General features: G+C 38.0%; 1 protein-coding gene and 1 long non-coding RNA gene across 3 annotated transcripts; one reads left to right on the top strand and one right to left on the bottom strand.

Annotated features, from left to right (window-relative positions):
* Positions 1 to 2,933: 2,933 nt before the first annotated feature.
* On the bottom strand, positions 2,934 to 7,463 carry LOC126592549 (uncharacterized). Its single transcript, XR_007612696.1, has 3 exons — positions 6,326 to 7,463; positions 5,321 to 5,399; positions 2,934 to 5,013 (listed from the first exon to the last, which is right to left on the bottom strand). It is a non-coding gene; the product is annotated as an uncharacterized LOC126592549 (long non-coding RNA).
* Positions 7,464 to 7,668: 205 nt separating this feature from the next.
* On the top strand, positions 7,669 to 24,434 carry LOC126592539 (sugar transporter ERD6-like 17). Of its 2 annotated transcripts, XM_050258241.1 has the most exons (18): positions 7,673 to 8,004; positions 8,152 to 8,214; positions 14,729 to 14,818; positions 14,920 to 14,979; positions 15,145 to 15,210; positions 15,329 to 15,394; positions 15,514 to 15,589; positions 15,687 to 15,751; positions 15,933 to 16,025; positions 16,156 to 16,233; positions 16,337 to 16,421; positions 16,501 to 16,544; positions 16,622 to 16,684; positions 16,769 to 16,828; positions 16,933 to 16,986; positions 23,649 to 23,708; positions 23,817 to 23,931; positions 24,022 to 24,434. In XM_050258241.1, the coding sequence occupies exons 1-18, from the start codon at positions 7,825 to 7,827 to the stop codon at positions 24,141 to 24,143; spliced, it is 1,440 nt and encodes a 479-aa protein (XP_050114198.1). In that variant the 5' UTR covers positions 7,673 to 7,824; the 3' UTR covers positions 24,144 to 24,434. The 2 variants fall into 2 exon arrangements, with proteins under 2 accessions (XP_050114197.1, XP_050114198.1); XM_050258240.1 differs by having other exon boundaries at positions 7,669 to 8,004; positions 23,817 to 24,434.
* Positions 24,435 to 27,210: the final 2,776 nt, after the last annotated feature.

Raw genomic sequence — 27,210 nt, 5'->3', positions numbered from 1 at the left:
CCATTTTCCTTACTTCCAATTGGGTCCAAAATAATAGGAACTTAACACATTGGTCCTCAACCACACATAGTCCTACAATGCCCCAAACGCTCAAGGGCATTTTAGTCTTTTCACATCAACAATAACAAAATAATGTACATTTCCGGGACGGGTTGTGACAATCTCCCCACCTTATAAAATTTCATCCTCGAAATTATACATAACAAATACATCCACTAATAATCATAAAACAATCGTGGATACATCTCTCTCATCCGATCTTCTGTCTCTGGAGTAGCTTCTTCCACTGAATGATTTCTCCATAATACTTTCACCAAGTGTACGGTTTTATTCCTCAGTTCCTTATCTTTCCAATCCAACAGAGTCATTGGTTCCTCATCATAAATCAAATCCAGATTAATTTCCAAAGGTTGAGGAGGAATCACATGCGAAGGATCTGAAACATAATGTCGAAACATCGAAACATGAAACACATCGTGCACCTTGGACAACTCTGGAGGCAACTCAAGCCTATAAACAACCTCACCGATTCGCTTGGTGATCATATATGGCCCAATGTACCTAGGACTCAACTTTCCTTTCCTTCCAAATCGTTCAACACCTTTCCAAGGTGATAGCTTCAGGAATACCCAATCGCCTACATTATACTTTCGATCAGTCGCATGTTTGTCTGCTAAGCTCTTTTGTCGATCTTGGGCTGCTTTCAGGTTAGACTTAATTACCTTAACATTTTGAGTAGTCACATCCACAATCTCAGGGCCCACTAAAACTCTTTCGCACATAGAGGCGTACGACAAGATTTTCCATAAAGTGTCTCAAATGGTGCCATACCAATGCTCGAATGATAACTGTTGTTGTAGGAGAACTCCATCAAATCCAAACAGTCATGCCAACTATCTCCAAACTGCAGCACTGAAGATCTCAACATATCCTCTAATGTCTGAATGGTCCTCTCAGATTGTCCATCTGTCTGAGGATGATATGTCGTACTATAAAGTAATCTCGTACCAAGAGCTTCTTGGAATGCTATCCAGAACTTAGAAGTAAATCGAGGATCCCGATCCGAGATAATATTAACCGGCACACCATGATACTTCACAATCTGTGCTATAAACAACTTAGCTAATCGGCTTAACGAATACTTTTCCCTTACTGGAATCAAATGTGCTAACTTAGTAAGCCGATCAACTACCACCCAAATGCCATCATAACCATTCTGTGTGCGAGGAAGCTTGTACACAATCCATAGTAATATTTTCCCATTTCCACTGTGGAACGGGAAGTGGCTGCATCAACCCAAACGACTTCTTTCTTTCAGCTTTAACCTATTGGAAAATGGCACACCTACTCACATATTCAACAATTTCCCTTTTCATACCCAGCTAATAATAAAATGGTCTAATGGTATGATACATCTTAGTACCTCATAGATGCATCGCATATGCCGAAATATGTGTTTCATCCAAAATTTCCTTCTTTAACTCTGCATTGTTCGGCACATACATTCTGCTTTCCTGCATAAGTATGCCATCAATTTCTCGAATCTTGAAATCTTTCTTTTTACCTTGATTTCTTGCTTGCATTATTTCCTGAGTCTCCTCGTCATTCATCTGAGCCTCAAGCACACGATCAATTAAAACTGGTCTAACCTAAAAATTAGCAAGCAAGGCTTCTTCTTGATCTTCCACTCCTATCTCCACTCCAGTGGACCTCAAATCTGCTAGGAGAGGAACGTGACAATCATAAATGACATTAAGTCTGGTTGGAGTCTTTATACTAAGTGCATCTGCCACTGCATTTGCACGACTAGGATGATACTCAATCGTGCAATCATAGTCACTAAGTAATTCAATCCACCTCCGCTGATGAAGATTAAGATCTCTCTAAGTCAACAGATAATGAAGACTCTTATGATCTGTGAAGATCTTACATTTCTCATAATGATAATGTCTCCAAATCTTCAAAGCAAAGATGATAGCTGCTAATTCCAAATGATGTGTAAGGTAGTTCTTCTCATGAGGTTTCAATTGTTTCGAAGCATAAGCAATCACCCTACCATGTTGCATTAATACACAACCCAAACCATTCAAAGAAGCATCACTATAAACCTCATAATTACCGCTATTATCTGGAAGTGCTAGAACATGAGCATGAGTGAGGTAGTACTTCAGCTGTTGGAAACTTTGCTCACATTTATTATCCCACTCAAACTTAACATCCTTTCGAGTTAACCTCGTCAATGGCAGAGCAATCACTGAAAAATCCTTAACGAACCGTCTATAATAACCTGCTAAGCCAAGAAAACTCCGTACCTCGGTGACGGTTCGAGGTTGCTCCCAATTCTCCACAGCTGCCACTTTTTGAGAATCCACTTGAACACCTTGAGCAGAAATAACATGTCCCAAAAATGCCACCTGATTCAACCAAAATTCACATTTGCTAAACTTAGCATATAACTGGTGTTCCCTCAAACTGCTCAACACCAACTTCAGATGTCTAACATGCTCAGCCTTAGACTTAGAGTATACCAGAATATCGTCAATGAAGACAATAACAAACCTGTCCAAATATGGCTGGAATACTCGATTAATCAAATCCATAAAAGCTGCTGGTGCATTAGTTAACCCGAATGACATCACAAGAAACTCATAATGACCATATCGAGTCCTGAATGCGGTTTTAGGGACATCTTCATTTTTAATCTTTAAATGGTAGTAACCTGACCTCAAATCAATCTTAGAAAATACACATGCACCTCTGAGTTGATCAAATAAATCATCTATACGAGGCAATGGATAACGGTTCTTAATGGTTACCCGATTCAATTGCCTGTAATCAATGCACAGCCTCGAAGTTCCATCTTTCTTTCTCACAAATAAAATTGGAGCTCCCCAAGGTGAAGTACTCGACTGAATACAACTTTTATCCACTAACTCTTGTAACTGCACTTTCAATTCCCTTAATTCAGCAGGAGCCATTCTATAAGGAGTTAAGGATATGGGATTCGTACCTGGAAGCAGATCAATAACAAACTCCACCTCTCTATCTGGCGGCAATCCAGGTAAATCCTCAGGGAATACATCCGGAAAATATCTGACCACACGAACATCATCCACACTACTAGGAGCATCATCATTCAACGCCATATGAGCCAAATATCCCTAACAACCTTTCGACATCAGTCTCTTTGCTTTCATGGTTGAAATAATACCATTTCTCACCCCACTAGGTTCTCCCATAAATGTAACTTCAGGTAATCCAGGACAATGAAATGTAACTGTCTTCCCATAACAATCTATCTTGGCACGATTATAGTGCAACCAATCAGTGCCCAAAATCACATCAAAATCCATAATATCCAACGGCATAAGATTAGCCGGCATAATAATATCTTCTACTATCACTGGACATCCTGGATTTACCCGATCCACAAAACAGCTATCCCCTCTAGGCATAGAAAATTCTAAATTATATCCTAGAGGTGTGGGATAGGGTTGTGTCACTTGAGCAAATGTATGAAAAATAACAGAATGTGTAGCACCACAATCAATCAATACTCTAGCAAAATGACCAAGAATATTTAACGTACCCATGATTAAATCTGGATTATTCTAGGCATCTTGCAGTGACATGTTGTGGATACGTGCCTAGTTCTGCTGTCGTCCACTGCGACCTCTGTTGGCATGAACATCACGTCTTTGTCTCTGCTGACCCGACTGCCTCAAAAACCTTGCACTACTAGTAGCAATCTCTCCCTACTGGGGCTGTCCCCCTTGGTACCACTGAGATTCTCCGGCTGAATGTGGCTGATAAGACATAGATTCTCCCTGATACTGAGGATACCCACTCTGATACTGAGGATCCTGAGAGTACTGCTGCTGTCCTGAGGTGTAGGGAGTAACGTCACCCTGATAGTGGTAGGCACCTCTTCGTCCAGCCTAAGTATAACCACCTGATCCTGAAGTGTGCTGGGTAGGTGCAAGTGGTGGGAATGAATGCTGCTGGGGTCTCTATTGACCCTGAGGGCATTAAGCAGCCCTATGACCCATCTGTCCACAAGTAAAACATCCATTGTTGCCTCTCCTACACTCCCCAAAATGCCGATTATTACACATGCGGCATAAGGGAACACCAGATCCACCTGGACCACCAAAATCTCTTTGCCTCTAGAACCTAGGGCCTTCAGTAAATCTACCACCTCTCATCTGCATATTAGTACTCAATCCTCCGTTAGAAGAGCTGGAACTGACACCATTCATCTTAAAGTTCTGGGTCTTGCGGGTTCCCTGAAATGCTTGCCCTTTTCCTTTGTCATCTCGTCTCTGGCCCCCATTCTTTCCTTCCTCATCCTCACTTTCACTAGGCATGTTCTCTGTGGCCTCAATCCTTAGTAGAATCTCATAAAACTCCTGGTAAGAGGCACAGTGAGTCGATGTCTTTATGGAATGCCATTTCTTCTTAGTACCCAAACTGAAACGGCGAAGCATCTCTACCGGATTAGCAGCAACTTCCAGATCATATTTCAACAGATCAATAAACATCCTGTAATACTCATTAGCAGACATCTTTCCTTGCCTCAGATGAGTAAACTCCTGTTTCTTACTATCGATATACGCAGGAGGAATGAACTTTTTCCGAAACAGCTCCTTAAACACTCCCCAGTCCACAATCTCTGCTGGGATCAACTGGTAAGACTCCTATCTCCACCAGGATGCAGGCTATTCTCCCAAAAACCTGGTAATCGGCTCGACCCACCTATCAGAAGAAAGATTCCCCTGACTCTGCATCACCTAAAAGGTCTTTTCCACATGATTCAACCATTTTTCTACCTCATCATGACCTTCATTTCCATTGAAGTGAGTCAACTTCAGATTATGAACGGTCTCAAGAGGTGTCCTCTGGGGAGTACGGAATGCTGTCTAAATGGTGGAAACTATAGCTTCCCCTAATTGAGCAATATCAGGGAAACTAGATTCAGCTGATTGATGGGGCTCTCTACGAGGCAGCATAGTTCTGAAATAAGACATCACAAGGATTAAAATATTCAAGAATTATACAGGACTGCTAAACCTAGGCTCTGATGCCAAACTGACACACCCCGACCGAGGTCAAGGCATGTTGGCCGTCACGTGAGAGTGACGTAGCCATGTGCACAGTGCGGAAGCGATAAAGATAAGAAATATACGAATAATCAAAAACCAAATCACTAGAGTGCACTACTAACAGAGAGTGATAGGAGTTAGTTATAACAGTAAACACTCATAATCAGAGCATAAAGTCTAGGTGCAGTCCAGTAGGACAAGTACTAGTTATACAATACCAGGAATGTCCTACTATTATTTAGATAAGTCAGAACTACCGACGTCCTCAAGCCTTCCAACAGCAAGCTTACTTAAAACCTGGAGGGGCGCAAAACAGAAAACGTGAGTGGGCAAAAACAAATGTTTTACAAAATCATTTCATTTATCAATATAACTAACCTCTCGCTGTAAAACATGTATAATTTTCCCAGAATCAAGATATAAGCATATACATATATATATATATATATATATATATATATATCTGAAATCATATCAAATTAGTTCAATTCATGCTTCACATAATCATATTCAAATGTATGCCATGCCAATTTATAACAGAATAAGCAATTCAGGCAAGAATGATTTCATAGAAATATGATATGTTAGTCAGAACCCCTGTGGTAGTCTGTACGGTTGAATTCATAGCTCAACTCAATCTAGCTGGAGTCACTGTTATGACCTATACGGCAATATACTGCACATAAGTTGGAACCACTAAAAAGGATATGTACGACAAGATTGGGTGTAATATAATTATGCTCAATTTTACTCTCTCAATGCTAGCTGTGCGATAATACGTTAGTCACCTATGAGTCAAAACCACCTATAGTGGTCTGTACGACAAGACTGTGCACCTAATTAGATCCAATGTGAGCATATAGTGGTGGAGGTGACATAATATATAGGCATATGCCAGCTCTCTCTCTGGCTAAATCGCAATCACCCTGGTGCAGGTTATGAGCTTAATGTTCATTAATGCATTTATAATCATTCCATTCACAACTAAGGCTTTTGTCTCATTTAATGTATGACTGCATCTAATGTTTCGTTAGACTGCCTACGTACCCTGAATAGGGATTAAGTCATTCGTAGTTCACTTAATCAAACATAACTTACCTGAACTTACCTGTGCCTCCACAACACCACATTTATATATATTCAAGGCATACTTTCATTTAAATGCATTTCTGGGAAATATATCAAGTATATAAATATATATTGAAAACTAAAAGCTCACTCACTGATATGTCGAAGGGTCGTAACCCCTGAGTCGCCCGTGGATACGCTCGTCCTCAGGATAGGCCTCACCGGAGAATTCCAAGAAAATCGGCCAAACTTCGTCCACACGATCCCGACGTCCAAAACCTTCAAATGAAGCACTCCAAGCTTCATTGGGACCTCACTAAGCTCGCTATAAGCTTGGATTGTCCTAAACTGGGTACCTTTGAACTCGTATGGTCTTCACGAACATAATGGTACTAATTTTGGCCACGATCCGTGAAGTTTCAAGGGTCTTGGGTGCTTATCCGTACCCTTTCGAAGGAGAGAGGGTGAAACCGAGAGAGAGAGAGAAGAGAGAGCACAGGAGAGCGAGAGAGAGACAAGATGTATGGTCCAGATTTTTGGGTCACCAATAAAAACAACCCATTTTCCTTACTTCCAATTGGGTCCAAAATAATAGGAACTTAACACATTGGTCCTCAACCACACATAGTCCCACAATGCCCCAAACGCTCAAGGGCATTTTAGTCTTTTCACATCAACGATAACAAAACAATGTACATTTCCGGGACGGGTTGTGACACGCCCTACTTTGGAAGATTCAAGTTTATTTCCAAGGTGTTTTTTTTTAATAATATTTTGTTTTATGATTGTCAGTAACTAGTTTCGTTTGCTAGGGCAAGACCACGAGCCTTAGTAAGAATATATAGTTTCTTTTCAAATTTTCAATTTGCTTATGATATTATGGATGCAAGTTTTGAATTATTAATCACCGATTTAAACTATCTAATTGTCTTGATGATTGGTCACCATTATGATATTTAGAAAAATAATTTGATACAATTTTGGCTGAGGGTTGTCCTTGGAATTGGCGTTGACTTCTTGTGGTTAATATGTGTAACTTCTTAGATGTGTAAGTCATAAGTAATTGGAAGAACTACGTAAGATTGTTAAGGTAACGGTTGAATCCTAGTGCTCAAATTAATTTTCAAAAACTATTTTCTTTTAGTTTATTTTATTTTGTCACTTTATTTAATTATTTTCTATTAAATTAGTTTTTATTATTTTAAATCACAAAGTCAACATTTTATCAAATTTAGTTTAAATAATTAATTAAGATTTGATTTACCATAAATTATTCATTCAATCTATGTGGAGAACGATCTTACTAGAGCCGACTATACTACAATTAAGTGGATATCATGAGGCCGTATGACCAATATAGTTCAAAGGGCCTACAAATAATTGAGAGGGAGCAAACAACCAACTACTCCAACACAGGAACTCTCTGGAATAATGTCATGATACTATAAATCCTTCTAAACGCTCCCCCACGTTTATTACTGTACATAAATCCAAACTAATTAAGTACATATATACGAAGTGGACGTAGCTCAATTAAGAGTGAACCACTTAAACCGGTGTTTATACGTATGAATGGGCGACTACCAAAGCTAGATCGCTCCAAGTCTTAGTTGAGAGATATTATCTTCGTCTTCCAATAATTTAAGATTTATTTATGGATCCTAGAGAAACCATGGAAGGACTGCTAACAGTTTCAGAGAACTTGGTACATGAAGAAGGAGCTGGCAATGATTACAGCGATGCAACGCCGGATGCTGGGTCCTTACCGGTTACCGCTGTTGTTGTTCTCAGCACTCTGGTGGCCCTCTGGGGTTCCCTTTCTTTTGGGTGTGCTGTAAGTGACTTACCACCTTATTCAACAAATTATTTATCCTGTTCTTTTCACTTTGCTGCATCAAATTGTTTATGGTCTTGAATAATCATTAAATGTTCCTTAAATACAATTAGGAATTAGAATCGTGTGACAGATTTTTTGTTGCAGTTAGGATATTCATCCGCTGCTGAATCTGGAATTATAGAAGAGTTGGACATTACTCTCGCAGAAGTAAGTTCTCTAAGACTACTCTCAAGGTATTCCATATTAAATTCCTATCTAGCAAGGAATCAATCCTACAATCAAGGTACAAAATAAGAAGCCAAACATATACAAATCAGTTGCATATTTGTTTCTTAATCTAAGCCATGATATCCGGGATAGCATTGACTTCTCAACACTCTCCTCAAGTTGGAGAGTGGATGTCTAGAACTCCCTTGTAAACACATCTTCTAGTTGGTAAGAATAAGAAACATGTTTTGTGACGACCAAAACCATCTTGAATTTCGTTGAAATGACAATATGTCCCCCTACATGCTTTGTTCGTTCATGGTATACTGGATTAATTTGCAGCAATATGAAGAGATCATAACGTATAGTGCCAGCTTTGAATGCCATAATTGCAAATCCCTCAATATATATCGAAGTCATAACAACTCACCAGAAGCTTCGGTCATGGTTCTTTATTCGTCTTGCGCTCGAGATAAGAAATTGTCTTTTGTCTTTTTTATCTCCAAGAAATCAAAGACCCTAAGAAAAAATAACATCTTGTAGTAGATTGTTCTGGAACAATTCACAAAGTAAAATCATGAGTAATAATGTAATTTGGCACAAACTAAATTTTATTTTTTTTCCCTTCAAATCTCACACGAATGTCGTCCATAGCATCTCTAATAAAAAATAAAAAAATAAAATAAATAAAATAAAATAAAAAACTAATGAAAATGGCTTGAAAACTTTGAGTTTTAATAATAAAGACAAAATATAAATGATCAAGTGAATAGTACCATGATTGACTTTTTAGTGTAAAATTGTGGTTTTTCGTTAAAGTGAACAGTACCAAGAGCTTTTCGTTAAAATTCCCAATTATAGTTTATTTTTATTTTTTTTATTTTGAGACTTTTAGATCTAGGTCCAAAAATATAGATGGTTTTAGGAGTGAGTCCAGTTATTTAATTACATGTTTTTATTTCTTTTATACTCTTTTTATATTTTCTAAAAATATTAAAAATCAATCAAAATCTTCTAATATCTTATAACAGAAAAACTAATATACTAACATAAATTTATCTGCAAACATTCTACCCTAACTCAAGTAACAAAAATATGAATGTATACTATACCTATAAATAATATATGAAACCTAACTAAAAGGTAGAAAAAACATAATATACCTACAAACAAGACATATTAATCTGTGACAGGTTGATTATAAAAAAGAATTTGTCATATAAGTAGATAAATATAATTAACATGTGATATAGGTTGATTATTAAAAATTAATAAATGAGGTTTAAAGCAGTAGGAAGAACAAGAAATAACAAAACAATAAATATAAAATAATAATCAAAGAGATAATTAGGAAGAAATTTGATTTTTATAATAAATTTAAAGGAAAACTAACTAAAAGGGCTTCAAAATTTTGAGTTTTAACCAAAAACCATATACAACTTTATTTAATGATAAGGACAAGAAAAAAAAAATCCAACCCAACCGCGTGTAAGCACGCGCCAACCAATTCAATTATTAAATCAAGCCTCTGTTGTGACTGTGAGCAAATATAACTGATAAGAAGACTAACGTGCAGTGCAAAATAAGTAGTGGGAGTAGTACCATGAATGATGAGATGGAATGGATGGATGAAATAAATTATTTTTAAAATGATGAGATGGAATGGATGGATGAAATAAATTATTTTTAAAACATTTCATTGGGAAGGAAAACGTGAGAGTGAAGCTTCAATGGCTTTTATTCTTTTAGAGAGGGAGAGAGAGAAATCTGTTTACGTACAAAAAGAAAGAAAAGAAAAGTAGTAATTTTCAACAGAAAATCAACAGTGCAAAAGCAGCACCCAAATTACTTTTTAAATATTTCATCGGAAAGGAAAAGGTTCAGAGAGAGAGAGGGAGTGTAAGGAAGAGATTGTGAGGATAGAGCCAACCAAATCCTTTCAAACTGACATCAACAAACTCCAAAAAAATTTTAAAAGAGAGAGAATTTTGTGATAAAAAAAATATATTGCTGACATCAATGCATGACAGTAATTTGTAAGGAAATAGTTTAAAAAATAGTGATAGTGCTAGTGTTCGATTTTAAGAAATAGTCAGTGTTTAATTTACAAAATAGTTAGTTGTTTGTTTAAGAAATAGTCAGTGCTTAGTTTACGAAATAGTTAGTTTTTTGTTTAAGAAATAGGCAGTGCTTAGTTTACGAAATAGTGACAGTACTAGCTTACGAAATAGTGATAATACTAGTGTTTGGCTTAAAAAATAGTCAGTGCTTAGTTTACGAAAATAGTGATAGTACTATTACTTGGTTTAATATATAGTGTATTGTGTTCGGTTTAAAAAATAGTCAGTGTTTAGTTTACGAAATAGTAATAGTACTAGCGTTTATTTTAAGAAATAGTCATTGTTCAGTTTACGAAATAGTCAATGTTTAGTTCAAGAAGTAATGATAGTATTAGTGTTCCGTTTAAGATATAGTTAGTGTTTAGTTTAAGAAATATTGTTCAGTTTAAGAAGTAGTCAATGTTTAGTTTAAAAATAGTGTTCAGTTTAAGAGGTAATAAATGTTCAATTTAAGAAATAGTGTTCAGTTTAAGAAGTAGTCAATGTTCTGTTTAAGAAATAGTCACAGTATTAATGTTCATAAAACTTAATAATGAAAATTTTCTTTATTTATTATTTTGTAATATTATTACTTAGTTTGTTCTAAAACAATTGAAAGAATAGTCAAATAAACAAATAATAAAATAAAAATAAAATGTTTATGCAGTGAGGTGAAAAAAAAAGAGAAAAAGTTGATGTGGATGGGTGAGGTAAAATGAGAGAAAAAAATGGATGGGAATATATGAAAAAGGAAGAGAGAGAAAGAGGTTGAATGGCTAAGTGAGGAAGAGTGTGTGTGTGATGTGACGTGAGCGACTGCGCGTCAGTATATGTTTTTTTTTTGTTTTTGTTTTTTTTTTATTGTTATGTAAAACTTTTGTCATTTTCATTAAAATTTGAATCATTTTTATTAAACTTTAAGCCCTTTTTATTAAATAAAGTTAGTAGATGATTTTTGGTTAATTAAAAGTTTTGAGAAGCCCTTTTCATTAAAGTTCCCTAAATTTAATCATTGAAGAGATTATTATTAATAATAAAATATCTAAATTTAAGGAATTTGACTTATTTTAATAAACTGGACTATTCCTACTATTGGCTAAAAAAATTGGACTTGTATTAAGTTTATTTACACATGCGTAGTGTGTGTGCTTCATCTAACATATATAATGTAACATCCCACATCGCCCAGGGGAATGGATCATATAAGCCTTATATGTATATTCTCATCTCTACCTAGCACGAGGCCTTTTGGGAGCTCACTGGCTTCGGGTTCCATCGGAACTCCGAAGTTAAGCGAGTTCGGGCGAAATCATTCTCAGGATGGATGACCCACTAGGAAATGGTGTGAGTTCCCATAAACAAAACCGTGAGGGCGTGGTCGGGGCCCAAAGCGAACAATATCATGCTACGGTGGAGTCGAGCCTGGGATATGGTTGGGGCCTAGGCCGGGATGTGACAATTTGGTATCAGAGCCAATCCCTAGCCGGAAGTGTGCCGACGAGGACGTCGGGCCCCTTAGGGGGTGGATTGTAACATCCCACATTGCCTAGGGGAATGGATCATGTAAACCTTATATGTATATTTTCATCTCTACCTAGCACGAGGCTTTTTGGGAGCTCACTGGCTTTGGATTCTATCGGAACTCTGAAGTTAAGCGCGTTCGAGCGAGAGCATTCCTAAGATGGGTGACCCACTAGGAAGTTCTCGTGTGAGTTCCCAGAAACAAAACTGTGAGAGTGTCGTCGGGGCCCAAAACGGACAATATCGTGCTACGATGGAGTCGAGCCCGGGATGTGGTAGGGGCTCGGGCAGGGATGTGACATATAAAGTTAGAGTTCGTGGACACATGATTTTGACACACATTTTACATTTTTGTGCAACCCACTCCAAAATGTATTCAATTATCTAACCGTCGATCTTTTATGTCTTACCTCAATGATCATGTCTACTAAAAATTACGCAAATCTAAAACATATGACTGTTGGATTAAATTTAGTGTTTCTTTTTAATGTTGTATTAATCCATTTTCTTCACTACAAATGATTGTCTTAATAGTTTTGGATTTGTCTAATCTTTTGCAAGTACGATCTAGAAATGATGTATTTAAATATAGACACATTACAAAATAGGTGTCCAAAGAGAGAATTAATGAAAAATAATAAAGGAGATAGGGAGAGGGAATATTAAATCAAAATCAAAGGTTTTTAGAATTTTGTTTTTAACGCATATTTACATAAGAAATAAAATAAATTGAACTAATAAGGTTACTTCTCAAGCATTAAAAGTGTATCGATCTAATGGTGACACATATCCGTCCCATACACAACCATATTCCGCTCTAAGAAAGAGGAGGATTTCTACTAAGGGAAGGGGGTTTGGTTAGACCACACAATGGATAGCTACAAACTAGATATTGAACTCAACACAAATACTTCATTGCCATTCATGTGAATTGAACCTGAAATTAAAAAAATATCACTAGTACTAATTGGCTAGTTGTTAGTTGAAATTGAACTAAAAGGGTAAAACTACTTAGCTTTGAAAATATAGAGACATATTATTGGACTTCAAAAAGAACGTAACCCAAGCACCAATGCCACAACTCAATAGATGGTAGGACAACGTACGTTGTGCGAGGGTTTGCAAAAATTGCTGATAATATTGTAACATCCCACATCGTCTAGGGGAGCGGATCCTGTAAGGCTTATATGTATATTCTCATCTCTACCTAGCACGAGGCCTTTTGGGAGCTCATTGGTTTCGGATTCCGTAGGAACTTCGAAGTTAAGCGAGTTCGCGCGAGAGCAATCCCATGATGGATGACCCATTGGGAAGTTCTCGTGTGAGTTCCCAGAAACAAAATCATGAGGGCATGGTCGGGGCCCAAAGCGGACAATATCGTGCTATGGTAGAGTCGCGCCTGGGATGTGGTGGGGGCTCGGGCCGAGATGTGACAATTTGGTATTAAAGCTAATCCTTAGCCGGAAGTGTGCCGAAGAGGACGTCGGGCCCCTAGGGGGATGGATTGTAACATCCCACATCGCCCAGGGGAGCGGATCCTGTAAGCCTTATATGTATATTCCCATCTCTACCTAGGATGAGGACTTTTGGGAGCTCACTAGCTTCGGATTCCGTATGAACTCCGAAGTTAAGCGAGTTCGCACGAGAGCAATCTCATGATGGGTGACCCACTGGGCAGTTCTCGTGTGAGTTCCTAGAAACAAAACCGTGAGGGCATGGTCGGGGCCCAAAACGGACACTAATGTGCTACGATGGAGTCACGCCCGGGATGTGGTGGGGTCCCGAGTCGGGATGTGAAAATTTATTGTAACATCCCACATCACCTAGGGGAATGGATCCTATAAGCCTTATATGTATATTCTCATCTCTACCTAGCACGAGGCTTTTTGGGAGCTCACTGGCTTCGGGTTCCATCATAACTCTGAAGTTAAGCGAGTTTGCGCGAGAGCAATCCCATGATGGGTGACCTACTAGGAAGTTCTCGTGTGAGTTCCCAGAAACAAAACCGTGAGGGCGTGGTCGGGGCCCAAAGCGGACAATACCATGCTATGATGGAGTCGAGCCGGGGATGTTGTGGGGGCCCGGGCCAGGATGTGACAATTTGGTATCAAAGCCAATCCCTAGCCGGAAGTGTGCCGACGAGGATGTCGGGCCCCTAAGGGAAGTGGATTGTAACATCCCACATCGCCCAGGAGAGCGGATCATGTAAGCCTTATATGTATATTCTCATCTCTACCTAGCACGAGGCCTTTTTGGGAGCTCACTGGCTTCAGGTTCCATCAGAACTCTGAAGTGAAGCGAGTTTGCGCGAGAGCAATCCCATGATGGGTGACCCATTGGGAAGTTCTTGTGTGAGTTCCCAGAAACAAAACCATGAGGGCTTGGTCGATACCCAAAGTGGACAATATTATACTACGGTGGAGTCAAGCCCGGGATGTTACAAATATTGTGCACCGAATGGTGGATGAAATATGGATTGGAAGCATCTGTTTTCGTTTCAATCATCCTTCATCTGAAGATCCTTGTTCGTTAACCGTGGGGAAGGTCTACGGAATGGAAAAGGAAACACACTGCCTAAATTTGCGGTGGCGGTAAAAGGAAGCTGCAGAGCTACCATGTAAAATAAGGCAGAAAAATTATTAAACAGCAAAAGTGAATTCTCTGATTAATCAACGAGAGCTTTTGTACAACAGGTTTTCCTATCTAGCAAGGAATCTATCCTACAGCCAAGTACAAAATAGGGAGCTAAATATACACAAATCAATTACATATTTACTTCTTATCTTAAGCCAATGTGAATGCAATTGGATGTTTGCCTCCCTTTGTTTATATATCAAGTAAGTTATAGTCTCTTTTTCAGTTCTATGCATTTAAATTTTCTTCTTATTCTGCAGTACTCAGTTTTTGGTGCAATGCTGACAATCGGAGGAGTGGTTGGCGGATTGGTAAATGGGAGGATAACAGATCTCATTGGTCGTATACGTGTAAGTTTTCGTGTTACCCATTGTGTATCGACCTAGGGCGGATGTTTAAATTATATTATTTAACACCTTTTCGTTCTTTTTATGTTGATATCTCGAAACAGACAATGTGGTTATCTGAAATTATCAGTATTGCAGGTTGGCTCAGTATAGCATTTGCCAAGGTTTCTTCTCTGAAATTTCAGTATACATATATATATATATATGATCAATGCAATTAAGAAGTCTAAAGTATAGTGCATTGGAAATAAGTGCGGTAACATTTTATAGCAATTTTTTCTGGAAATTTCAACATTCAATTTTGAGCTCAGTTCAATGCTTGATTGTAGAATATTTGGTTGCTGGATTTTGGACGACTGTTATTGGGAATTGGCAGTGCGTTAATTATCTACGTGGTAATTGCAAATTGAAAATTGCAAACAAACTCTGCTTCTTTCTTCTTCAAAATTCATATTAGTTTGTAACTTATCCATAGAACACTTGTATAATGATTAAATTCTTTCTCATAAACAGGGACCTATATACATAGCAGAAATAACACCAAAGGATTTTAGGGGGAGGTTTACTTCAGCTAATCAGGTATGACATATTTAGTTCATCGTGCATATGAGATCCATTGCCAACTTATAATTTATTGTGCTTCCTAGTTATTACTTCCCCCTTCTCTAACTGTTAGTCTAAATCTATTAAGTGCACAGTTGATGAGTAGCTGTGGCTTTGCACTTATGTATTTCGTTGGAAATGCCCTAAACTGGCGTACCATTGCTCTAATCGGTAAATTATCTTTTATTCCTGCCCTATATTAATTTGATTCTTGCATCATCTTTAATTTGAATCAATCACTTAATACTAATTGATTTTATTACTCTAGGTGCTATTCCATCTCTACTGCATATTATAGGTTTATTTTTCATTCCAGAGTCTCCAAGGTGGCTGGTGAGTGCAATTCAATAATTTCTATACAATGTTAAATGAAGATGAAGACTCTTTAAATTGCTTGACCTTATTCTTCCAACAGTACACACGAGTATATAAATCTTTTACTCCTAAATAAAATTCAGCAGCGAAAAAATTTCCTTTAGAATGCTCAAATCATTGATGGTACACTTGTTTGCAGGCAAAAATTGGTAAACAAAAAGAGTTTGAAGCTGTGCTGCAGCGTCTTAGAGGAAAAAATGCTAATATATCTCAAGAAGCAGCTGAAATCATGGTAACCTTCCAAGTTCCGGCTTCAAGCCATCGTGAAATATTATCTGTGTGGTGTCCTCAACTGGAGGATTTGGAGTTAAAGAATATTCTCTTAGCACATAAAAACAATAAGACATTCTCATATTTGCCAGGATTATACCGAAATCTTTCAGCGGCACTCAGAAAGAATGCTAGACTTGTTCCAGTGGAGATACGCTCACTTAATCATTGTAAGCTGTCTTGCAAGAAATACGACTGAAAAAATCATTTGCTGTTTAACCTTTGTTTTTCATGATGTGTCTGACCTTTCTACGTTTATTTGAATTTGTTTAGGTTGGAGTGGGGCTGATGTTTCTGCAGCAACTTGGGGGGCCTAATGCGGTCTCTTCTTACGGAAGTTCTATCTTTGTAGATGCCGGTAAATTGAAAGATTTTTATTATGGAAGTTCTATATTTGAACAAATGCCATATAATGGGACTGTATCACTTTCTGGCAGATTTCTCAAGTACCATTGGGACTATATCGTTGGCTATTATTGGGGTAAAATGAATTTGAAAACTACTACTCTACATGTGAATTAATAGAGTTCCATTTGATGTTTCTTTCTTGTTTCACAGATACCTGGAACAATATTGAGTGTTCTCTTAGCAGATAAATGTGGAAGACGACCACTTCTGTTGGTAAGACATTCAGAATGGAAAAAGAATAATACTTTTTTATAATGAATACCAGTAACTCACCGTGAACCCACCAAACGTGTGTAGGTTTCTTCTGCAGGGATGTGCTTGGGTGCCTTTCTTGTGGGCTTGACTTTTTTATTTCAGGTTCCTACCGAAACAAATTTCGATACCTCTCACTAGCTTGTGTTGTTGCTTCATACGCATGCAAATTGTCATAGACTTTGAAGTAAATCTTTTCGATATGGCAGAACCTTGGCCCGTGGAAGGAGCTCACTCCCATTTTTATGTTTATTGGCATGTTGGTAAGTACAAATAATCCATAGGCAAGTATTCGTTTTCTTTTCCGGGGCTGCTGGTCGCATTTTCCCGTTTTTCATTGTTCTTTAACGAACAAAAATATTTTAGATTGTGTGATTTTTGTACTGTGATTCAATGGATCTAAGAAAGATTTCTGGAAGAATGATTGAATAATTTCAAAGAGCTTCAGAGTGATGGAAGCCTCACACACATTTCATTGAATTGCTCACTCTTTCTCTTACATTGCAAAACGAATATTACCGTTGCATTGAGGAGGGAATATCGCCCTTCTCTCTCCTATAACAGAATGAAAACAATCTCAGCCATTCATGTCATCTATCCTATGAGATAGCTACATGTGTCACTCAACACCACTTACTCTAACTTAATCTAGAGCATCCATTTGGAATGTAATCCAAGGTCTCTGATTAAAACAAGTAAAACATAAATTTATTTAAGCTAAAATCACTTAAATACTAACACTCCCTTCTAAGTGTTTAGCTGAAATCACTCCCAAAGCTTTCCTCAAGTACTCAAATCAATCCCTTGCCAATGCTTTTGTAAATATATCAGCAACTTGTTCCTCAGTTCTGCAATAGATCAAGTCAACTTCACCATTCTACACTGCATCTCTGATGAAATGGAACCTTCTGTTCATATGCCTTGTCTTGTGGTGTGCTACTTGATGTAAAGAGTTGCCTCACTTGGACTTCTATGAAAACCAAAATTACATAAATAAGAGTCAATCTCTTTGTACCAGGCCCTTGATGTCTGTTTTAAACCATACAAGGCCTTCTTGAGCTTGTAAACCTTGTCCTCATTGCCTTCAATTACAAAACCAAGTAGCTGGTCTACATATACTTCTTCATTAAGAACCTCATTCAAGAATGCAGATTTCACATCAAGTAGGAACAGCTTCCATCCTTTCTGTGCAGCAAGCCCAATTAGAGTCCTACTAGTGTCAAGCCTTGCCACAGGGGCAAATGTCTCATTGAAATCGACCCCATGTTTTTTAGAGTATCCCTTAACAACTAACCTTGCCTTATTCTTTTGTATAGACCCATATAGGTTCAATTTTGTTTTGCAGATCCACTTGACATCAACTACTGGTTTATCAAATTGTCTATCAACAAGTTCCCAAGTGCAGTTCTTCTCTATCATGCCAATTTTTGCCTCTATTGCCTTCTGCCATGACTCATCTTGTGCTGCCTCTTCAAAGTTCTCAGGCTTAACAATGCACAAGTTGCATTTTGCATATACTTTTGTCAAGCTTTTGAACTTCAAATGAGTGTGATCATAGTCTTAAAGACCTATGTTATTCTGCATTGGAACCAATCTTGAGCCATTTTCAATTTACTCACAAGTTTTAGATGCTGACTCATCATTTACATTACATTTGTCACTTGAACTCCCTTCTTCCCTTTGTTCACACATTCCCATTTCAGGCATGGGTACACTGATGGTCTTCTCAAATTGAGATTTCCAATCCCAGCAAGCATTTTCATCAACTATCACATTCCTTGACACAATTATCTTATTTGAGACAAGGTCATAAAGTCTATAACTTTTCTCACATGTGCCATATCCCAAGAAAATGCATTTAGTACTGGTTCCATCTAGTTTATGTCTAAGTTGACTTGGAATGTGAGCATATCATATAGAACCAAAGATCTTTAAGTGTTTGATTCCTGGCTTCCTCCCATTGTATGCCTCAAAGGGGGTCTTCTTATCAAAAGACTTAGTGGGACATCTATTTAAGATGTACACTGTGTGTTGACAGCTTCTGCCCAGAAATTAAATGGAACACCCTTCTCAACCATCATACACTTTGCCCTTTCCACTATGGTTCTATTCTTAGCCACACCATTCTTTCGTGGTGTGTAGGCCACAGTTAACTGTCTTTCCATGCCCATTTCTTCACAAAACTCTCTGAATTCAAGATGTATACTCCCATCCTCTATCACTTCTCAAATTCTTCAATTTGTAACCACTTTGTAATTCAAATGTGGCCTTGAATTTCTTGAATACGTTAAACACCTCAAACTTGTTTATCAAGAAATATATCCAACACATTCGAGTGCAGTCATCTATAAAGGTAAGAAAATACCTATTTCCAACCTTAGTAGTGATTTGCATAGGCCCATAGATATCTGAGTGAATGAGCTTTAAAGGAAGAGAAGCCCTCCATAATACTTCATTTGGAAATGCATCTCTGCAATGCTTCCTAAAGGCACACCTTACATATATCTCATCTACTAACTTAAGCTCAGACATTCCCAGTACCATATCTTGGTCTTTGAGTTGCCTCAGACTGCCCATATTCAAATGTCCTAACCTCCTATGCCAAATTGCAGAAGATTGACATATAGTAGCTTTTAGAGCAATCTGCATTTCAGGTTTAATTTTCAAGGGAAAACTCATGTTTCCTTTCATTGGTATTTTGGCTACCAAGTTCAACATAGAGCTATCATCATATATTGCAGCAGTTGTACCACCAAACACCAAAAAGTAACCATGTTCCATCATCTACCCTACACTGAGCAAGTTTTCTTTTAAACCTGGAACTAACATCACTTCCTTGATATATATTCTCCTGGTTTCAACTACCAAATTTCCCTTGCCAATGACTTCAATAAGCTGACCAGTGCCCATTTCAACCTTAGCAGTCATTGTTCTATCAATGTCAACCAACAAATCCTCTATTCTAGTCATATAGTTGCTACATCCACTCTCTACATACCATGTGTCTTCACATTTCTTGACTGTGGCATTATTGTAGACATAAAACATTGTAGGAGTGTCATTGACTTGATTAACAAAGTTTACATGTTGGTTAGCCTTCTCATTCTTCCCATGGCAATCTTTTGCAATATGCCCTAACTTATGGCAATTATGGCACCTAGGCTTATCCTTAAACCAACATTCACCAAAATGCAGCTTATCATAGTGTATACAAGGATTCTTGGCTCCTTCAGAGGTACCTATAACTTTTCCAGTTTGATTTGCAGGTCTATTATCCCATTTCTTCCACTTTGACTTCCAATTCTTCTGTGGTTTAAACCCTTGATTCTCATTGTACTTATTTTGTTTTGGAGCAATATTAAGACTAACAAATGCCTTCTCAGTGTGAATCTCATCATGCCTATCAATTCTTTGTTCATACCCCTTTAGAATAGCAATAACATCTTGAACATCAACAGTGTCTAGATCCTTAGTATTTTCAATCACAGAAGCAATACTATCATACGATCTAGGTAAGCTTATCTGCAACTTTTGGACAACTCTCTGATTGCTAATATCTTCTGACACGCCCCGACCATGATTTTCTCCGTACACCAGGGTAGGCATGTGCTAGCCGATACCTGAAGGTGACGCAAGCCATTTAGAATGCATGAGAATTAAAAATACGAATAAGATAATAGAAATTTAATTATAAATATTATGCACATGAGGACCATGTTCAGAGCATACAACTAAATAGAACACTAAAGGAAATAATATAAAATTGAATGAATAAAAGAATGGGTCATGCATCGAGAGGACTCGAAGATGCCGATGTGGAAGTGCCTTGACGCCGGGATTGTACGCCTAGATTCTAAGTTCTGAAAGGGGCGCAAAACAAATATGAGTGGACCAGAGTTTATATACATATAAAAGAAACAGTTATCAACATACTACCCCCAGATTTTATGAAAATTCAATAGCATAATATATAGTAGGTTTCCGAAAACCCTAACATGTCATAAAACATCTCATAATACAAATCTCGTATATATGTGCTAACTAGTGGTATCAGTATCAATAACAGCATTAGAACTCTTCATTTTCCAAACATACATATATATCATTTGCCAAACAGGCATATCAGTATCAATTGCCAAACAGGCATATCCGTATCAATTGCCAAACATGCATATAGTGACCACTAGGTACGCACAAAACGTACATATATCTCAAAATCATCTTCATAGTATAAAGTCATCCATCATTTATACTATAAAGAAGTGTGTGAAAACATGTTCTAAATAGTATATCGTCATCCATCAGATATCCTACAAAGAACATAGTTTTGATAAAAAATATGGTATTCCAAAATAAGCTTAGGATAGCATGATAATCAATTTCTCATAAAACGTTCACAAAATGTATTCAGTAAATCATGTTTTTCATATATTCATTTCTACTACTAAATATGCATTTTAGAAATGGTCCATTCACAGATACTTAGCCGCCGACGAGCCACGCAACTAGCGAACACGAAATCGTCACAAATGATTGCCCATGAGCACATAAAGGGTCCAATTAATAAAACTCTATTAAAACAATTGAATTTGGAAAAACGGACGTCGAAAACGAATTCATGACGCCGAATTACCCTAAGAAGGGTCTCGGTTAAATTTTTCAAAAAGTTAACAGTGAAATATTCCAAGAATATTCCAGGAATATTCTGTCTGATTGGTTTGAGGGTTTAGGCCTAAGGGCCCTAGGATTTTTGAGATTGGGCCCATGCTTCACACGGTCCAAGGGACTTAGTTCACTTAGGGTTTTGGGTTGGGTTTTAGAATTAGGAAATTGGGTTGGGTTTAGGTAAATGGGCTAAGGGGTTTAAGCTTAAAGGGTTTTGGGTTTCTAGGTTAATGGGTTAGGGAATTGGGTTGATAAAAGGGTCTGGGGTAATTAATTGGGTTTGGGCTTAAAAGGGTAACGGGTTGGGCTGGAGGCCCGTGGGTTTTGGGCTGGTTTCAAAGGACTTGGGTCAGGTTGACCCGATTTCAAGCCAAATAATTGGCTAGTTTCTGGGCACCACTTCAAAAGTTGTAGTACTCGACAAGATGAAGAGATTGATACCCTGCATGCTGGCCAACTCGCCATGGTTTGACTGAAAAACGCCTCGAAATGGGCGATGCTTGTCTTGGAAAACTGGGTTTTTTGGCTGAAGGTTTGGGGAATTTTCAAAACTTCGTAACTTCTTCGTGACTTAACCAAATTGAGTGATTCAAAAGCTAAAATGTAGTTAGGAATGTGGAGCAGAGATTCATACCAAGTGGTGGCTGGAGTTGGCCAAAAAAGGGCCCGAAAGATGGCCAAATGACCACGGCCTAGAATTTCCAGATTTCTGGAAAATGCCCCTCGAGTTGTTTTTATTACTAAAACCTTCAACAAATCCATTTTAATCACTAACCAAGTAATGTAGACTACAAGGAAGGAAGATCAAAGGAGTCTCGAAGCTTACTTACATCAAAAAATCCTCGAAAGTCACCAAAGTTCGTCGGGGGATTAAGCACCGTGACTACCACGGTGAAGCACTCCCTTGGCTTAGGCTTTTCGAGATCATAGTCCAGGTGTGGTGGTGATGGTTGCTGTGTGTGTGTGTGTGTGTGTTTTCAGGGAAGAGGGAATGAGAAAGTTGTAGGGAGTCGAGAGGGAGAGATAAGGGATAGTAAGGGAGAAGAGAGAGAGAGTGAGAGACCGGGGGACACAAAAATAAGTTGGGCCTCCTAGGCACACCTATTAAGGCCCTAAAAACAATTTTTTTTAAATAAAAACCAAAAATTACCTTTAAAATTGAGGGTGGGGTGTAACATCTTCACCATAACTCCTCATTTGACTAAGCAAATCAAATAGCCTAACTAGACATGCAAAGAAAGCTTCATTTTCACCCATTCTAGTATATTCAAAATCACAGCGTAAGCCTTGGAGTTTTACAGCTCTTATCTGTTTATCTCCCATAAATTCTTGCTTCAGGACATTCCAAGCTGCGTGTGCAGTCTCTTGGATGGTGATTCTCATAAATATCTGAACGGAAACCGCCCCTTGGATGATTCCAAGTGCCTTTGCATCTTTGACTATGTTTTCCCTAACCAACTTGCTCTCAACTTCAGTGAGTTCTTCATCTTTCTTCGCCGGAGTAGCGAAACCCTTCTCGACAACATCCCATAGTTCATAAGATCAGAATATGGTCTTCATCCGAATCTGCCAGAAATTGAAGTTGTCTCCATTGAATACCGGTGCTCGAAGATCAGCACCACTTGACCCAGCCATATGAGATATTCGATTCAAGATCATTGAGATTTCTTCTCTGAATTTTCCTTCAGCAACAAAGCTCGACGATTAGTTCGAGTTCTTCACTGTGCTCTTCACATATTCACACCCAGTTGCAGATGATGCAACCTGGCTTTGAGGCCATGTTAGATTGTGTGATTTTTGTACTGTGATTCAATGGATCTAAGAAAGATTTCTGGAAGAAGGATTGAATAATTTCAGAGAGCTTCACAATGATGGAAGCCTCACACACATTTCATTGAATTGCTCACTCTCTCTCTCTTACATTGCAAAACGAATATTACCGTTGCACTAAGGAGGGAATATCGCCCTTCTCTCTCCTCTAACAGAATGAAAACAATCTCATCCATTCATATCATCTATCCTATGCGATAGTTACATGTGTCACTCAACATCACTTACTCTAACTTAATCTAGAGCATCCACTTGGAATGTAATCCAATGTCTCTGATTAAAACAAGTAAAACATAAATTTATTTCAGCTAAAATCACTTAAATACTAACAAAATCATGCTTGGATCTAAAATGCTTTCAATAACAATAGTTTGTGAATTAATTCTGTATATCATTTGAGATATTTAATATTGGTACGTACTGCATTCAGGGTTATTATGCATCATACACAGCAGGCATGGCAGGACTTCCGTTAGTTATTATGGCAGAGGTAGCTAACGTCGTGTGCTTGACCTTCATGTGCTTTCACTAATTTATTACTGCAAGTTCAGCGGTGCAATAAACTTCTGTTACAAAGGACGGATGATTTCAATTTCAGATATTTCCAATAAACGTCAAGGGCACTGCCGGAAGCCTGGTGACTCTGGCGAATACGGGCACTGGTTCGATTGTTACATACACCTTCAACTTTATGATGGAATGGACCTCATCAGGTATCTCAGCAACCAACTCCCCTACTTTTCTTTGTATCTCTTCTTTTCATTTCTTCCCCTGCGTTCTCGTAATCGGTCATATGATTTCAGGAACATTTTTCATCTTTGCGGCCATTTGCGGTTTAACTGTTGTGTTCGTTGCGAAGCTAGTGCCGGAGACCAAGGGGCGAACGCTCGAAGAACTACAAGCATCAATTGCACATTTTATCTAATAAGATGAACTATGAAGCCATGCTAGTACAGCAGAGGCTGTATTTAGAGCCCAAAGCCTGGCTTTCTCGTGTCATATATAAGTTTGTAATTTGTGATTCCCGCTCTTCTCCACAACTGCCCAGTTCGAATTCCCATCGAACTCTGCAGCGGATAGAGCAGAAGCAAAGTCCTACTCCATCCACAACTCTCCCAGCCGCGGAATGCCATAATTAACTGACTAGAAATAAATCTATACTGTAACAAATTATAAGTCGTGGGTATATATATTTTAAATGATTTTGTCTTGTGTATATATATTTTAAATGATTTTGAAATGATTTTGTCTTGGGCATATATATTTTAAATGATTTTGTAATTATAGAAATAAATCTTTACTGTAACAAATTATAAGTGGTGGAAGCCTTGTTAGTGTGTAAGTTGTTGAGCTGATTAGAAAACATTACAAGGTTGTTATGTGTGTTATGTTTCAGCTCATAGGCTGAGTTATTGTGTAAAAATGTAATGTGTTGATTAAGTCTCATAGGGCTTATCATTTGACAAGTGTCTTGATCTTAAGATAGGTTGTTATGGTTGGTTGAGATTGAATTGAGGTTATGTCTCTCTCTCTCTCCAACGTCGGTTAAGTGTCTTTTCATGCTCATATGCCCAGTAAGAAATACAATGATAGAACTTCAATAGTTGTGCTCTGTGTGTGTGTTCTTCTTTCGAATTCATCTTCTAAATCTTTCTGAGTATCCATCTCAAATACTGTTAGATCTATTGTGTAGTTGGGTTGCTATATTCTAATATGGCCTCAGAGCCTAGTTCGATCTAAACTTCTGGGCGTCATTTCTACGAGGGGGTGAGCTCGGATTCACAGCAAAAGATTATTGCAGTGATTCGAGTATCTAACATGGCTGGATCTAGAGGGGGAGAACTCCGAGCGCCAATCTTCAATGGCGGGAATTTTGATTTATGGCAAATCAAAATAAAAACCATCTTTCGCTCGTATGAACTGTGGAATATGGTGGAGAGTGGGTACAGAGCTTCGGTGAAGGAGGAGGAACTCACAGAGGCGGAGAGGAAGCTGCTGCGTGAAAATGTGGTCAAGGATGCTAGAGCACTGGGTATTATTCAAGGTGCCGTTTCAGATCAAATTTTCCCGAGGATCGCAACTCAGGAAAGTACGAAGGCTACGTGGGACATCCTGAAACAAGAGTTCGTTGGTGATAAGCAAGTAAGATCTGTGAAACTTCAAGGTCTTAAGCGAGATTTTGAATAGACTCGCATGAATGATAGTGAATCTCTTTATGTGTATATTGCAAAATTGTTTGATCTGATTAATCAAATGAAGAGCTATGGTGAAAATCTGAGTAATCAAAGAATTGTTCAGAAATTGTTAATCAGTTTACCTAAGTCCTATGATAGTATTGCAGCTGTGATAGAGAATACTAAGGATTTAGACACCATAGATGCACATGATGTTGTAGCTATCTTGAAGGGGTATGAACAAAGGTTGGATAGACATGGAGAGAGTAGTATGGAGAAAGCATTTGCTAGTTTGAAATTTACCCCTAAGTCCAATAAGTTTAATGGCCAGCCAAACAGTAGCAAATATCACAAGAATTTTAAGCCAAAAGAGAAACAATGGAGTGCCAAGGGTGATTGGAGTAATAAGGTTGGATTCACTGTGAAGAATGAGGCAAAAAACACTGGGGATAAGTGTAAATTATGTGATAGACATTATGGAGAGTGTTGGGTTAAAAACAAGGTCAAGTGTCACAAGTGCAACAAAATTGGGCATATTGCAAGGTATTGTAATGCGAACAAGACTGTGCAAAAGGTGAACTTTGCTAATCAGGTTGATGAAACTGGAAATCTGTTTTATGCAAATCATTCTGGAGAAGTGAAGATGATAAGTGATGAATGGTACATAGATAGTGGATGTAGTAACCATATGACATCCAAAGAAGACTTACTTGTTGATATTGACAGAGGAGTGAAAGCCAAGGTCCAAGTTGGCACTGGAGTCTTGGTTGAAGTTGAAGGCAAGGGAACACTGATCATTGAAACAATAAAGGGTCGAAGATATATAAAGGAAGTTATGCTTGTACCTGGTCTTGCAAAAAATTTGCTAAGTGTGGGACAGATGACTGAGCATGGTTACTTTCTTTTATTTGGAGATTATAAAGTGGATGTGTTCGATGATAGATCCTTACAAAACTTGGTGGTCAGTGTGAAGCAGAAAGGAAATAGATGTTTTCATTTAATTCTCAACACAAATAAGGAGCTTGCATTGAGGACAAATGTGCAGGAGTGTGTTAGGATATGGCATAAGAGGTTTGGTCACCTCAATTTCAGCAGTCTCAAATTATTACAAAGTCAAGGGATGGTTTTGGGACTGCCTGAAATCCAAGCCAGTGAAATTGTATGTCAAAGTTGTGCACTGGGGAAGAATCACAGGGAACCATTTCCCAAAGAATCATTGTGGAGAGCAAGGGAACCACTTGAATTAATACACTCAGATGTGTGTGGTCCCATGAAAACATCAAGTCTAAGTGGAAATCGATACTTTATTACCTTCATAGATGATTATTCAAGAATGTGCTGGGTATATTTCTTGAGAAACAAATCAGAGGCATTCTATGTGTTTAAGAAATTTAAAGCCATGGTTGAGCTTCAAAGTGGATACCATGTAAAGAAACTGAGAACGGATAGAGGAGGAGAGTTCAACTCAAATGATTTTGGAAAGTTTTGTGAAGATTTGGGGATAGAAAGACAGCTCACAACTGCATACTCTCCACAGCAAAATAGAGTAGCAAAAAGGAAAAACAGGACAATTATGGAGATGGAAAAATGCATGATTCATGAGAAAGAACTTCCATATAATCTCTGGTGTGAAGCAGTAAACACATCTGTGTATCTACTAAACAGAAGTCCTACAAAGGCAGTGAATAACACTACACCTTTTGAGAAATTCAATGGAAGAAAACCTGGGGTTAAACACTTAAAAGTGTTTGGTTCAGTATGTTATTCTCTTATTCCAGGGAATCTAAGGCACAAATTAGAAGAAACAAGTGTCATGGG

Source organism: Malus sylvestris, chromosome 12 (assembly GCF_916048215.2).
Source record: "Malus sylvestris chromosome 12, drMalSylv7.2, whole genome shotgun sequence".
NCBI classification, from domain to species: domain Eukaryota; kingdom Viridiplantae; phylum Streptophyta; class Magnoliopsida; order Rosales; family Rosaceae; genus Malus; species Malus sylvestris.
This window is presented reverse-complemented; position numbering and strand designations above follow the sequence as displayed.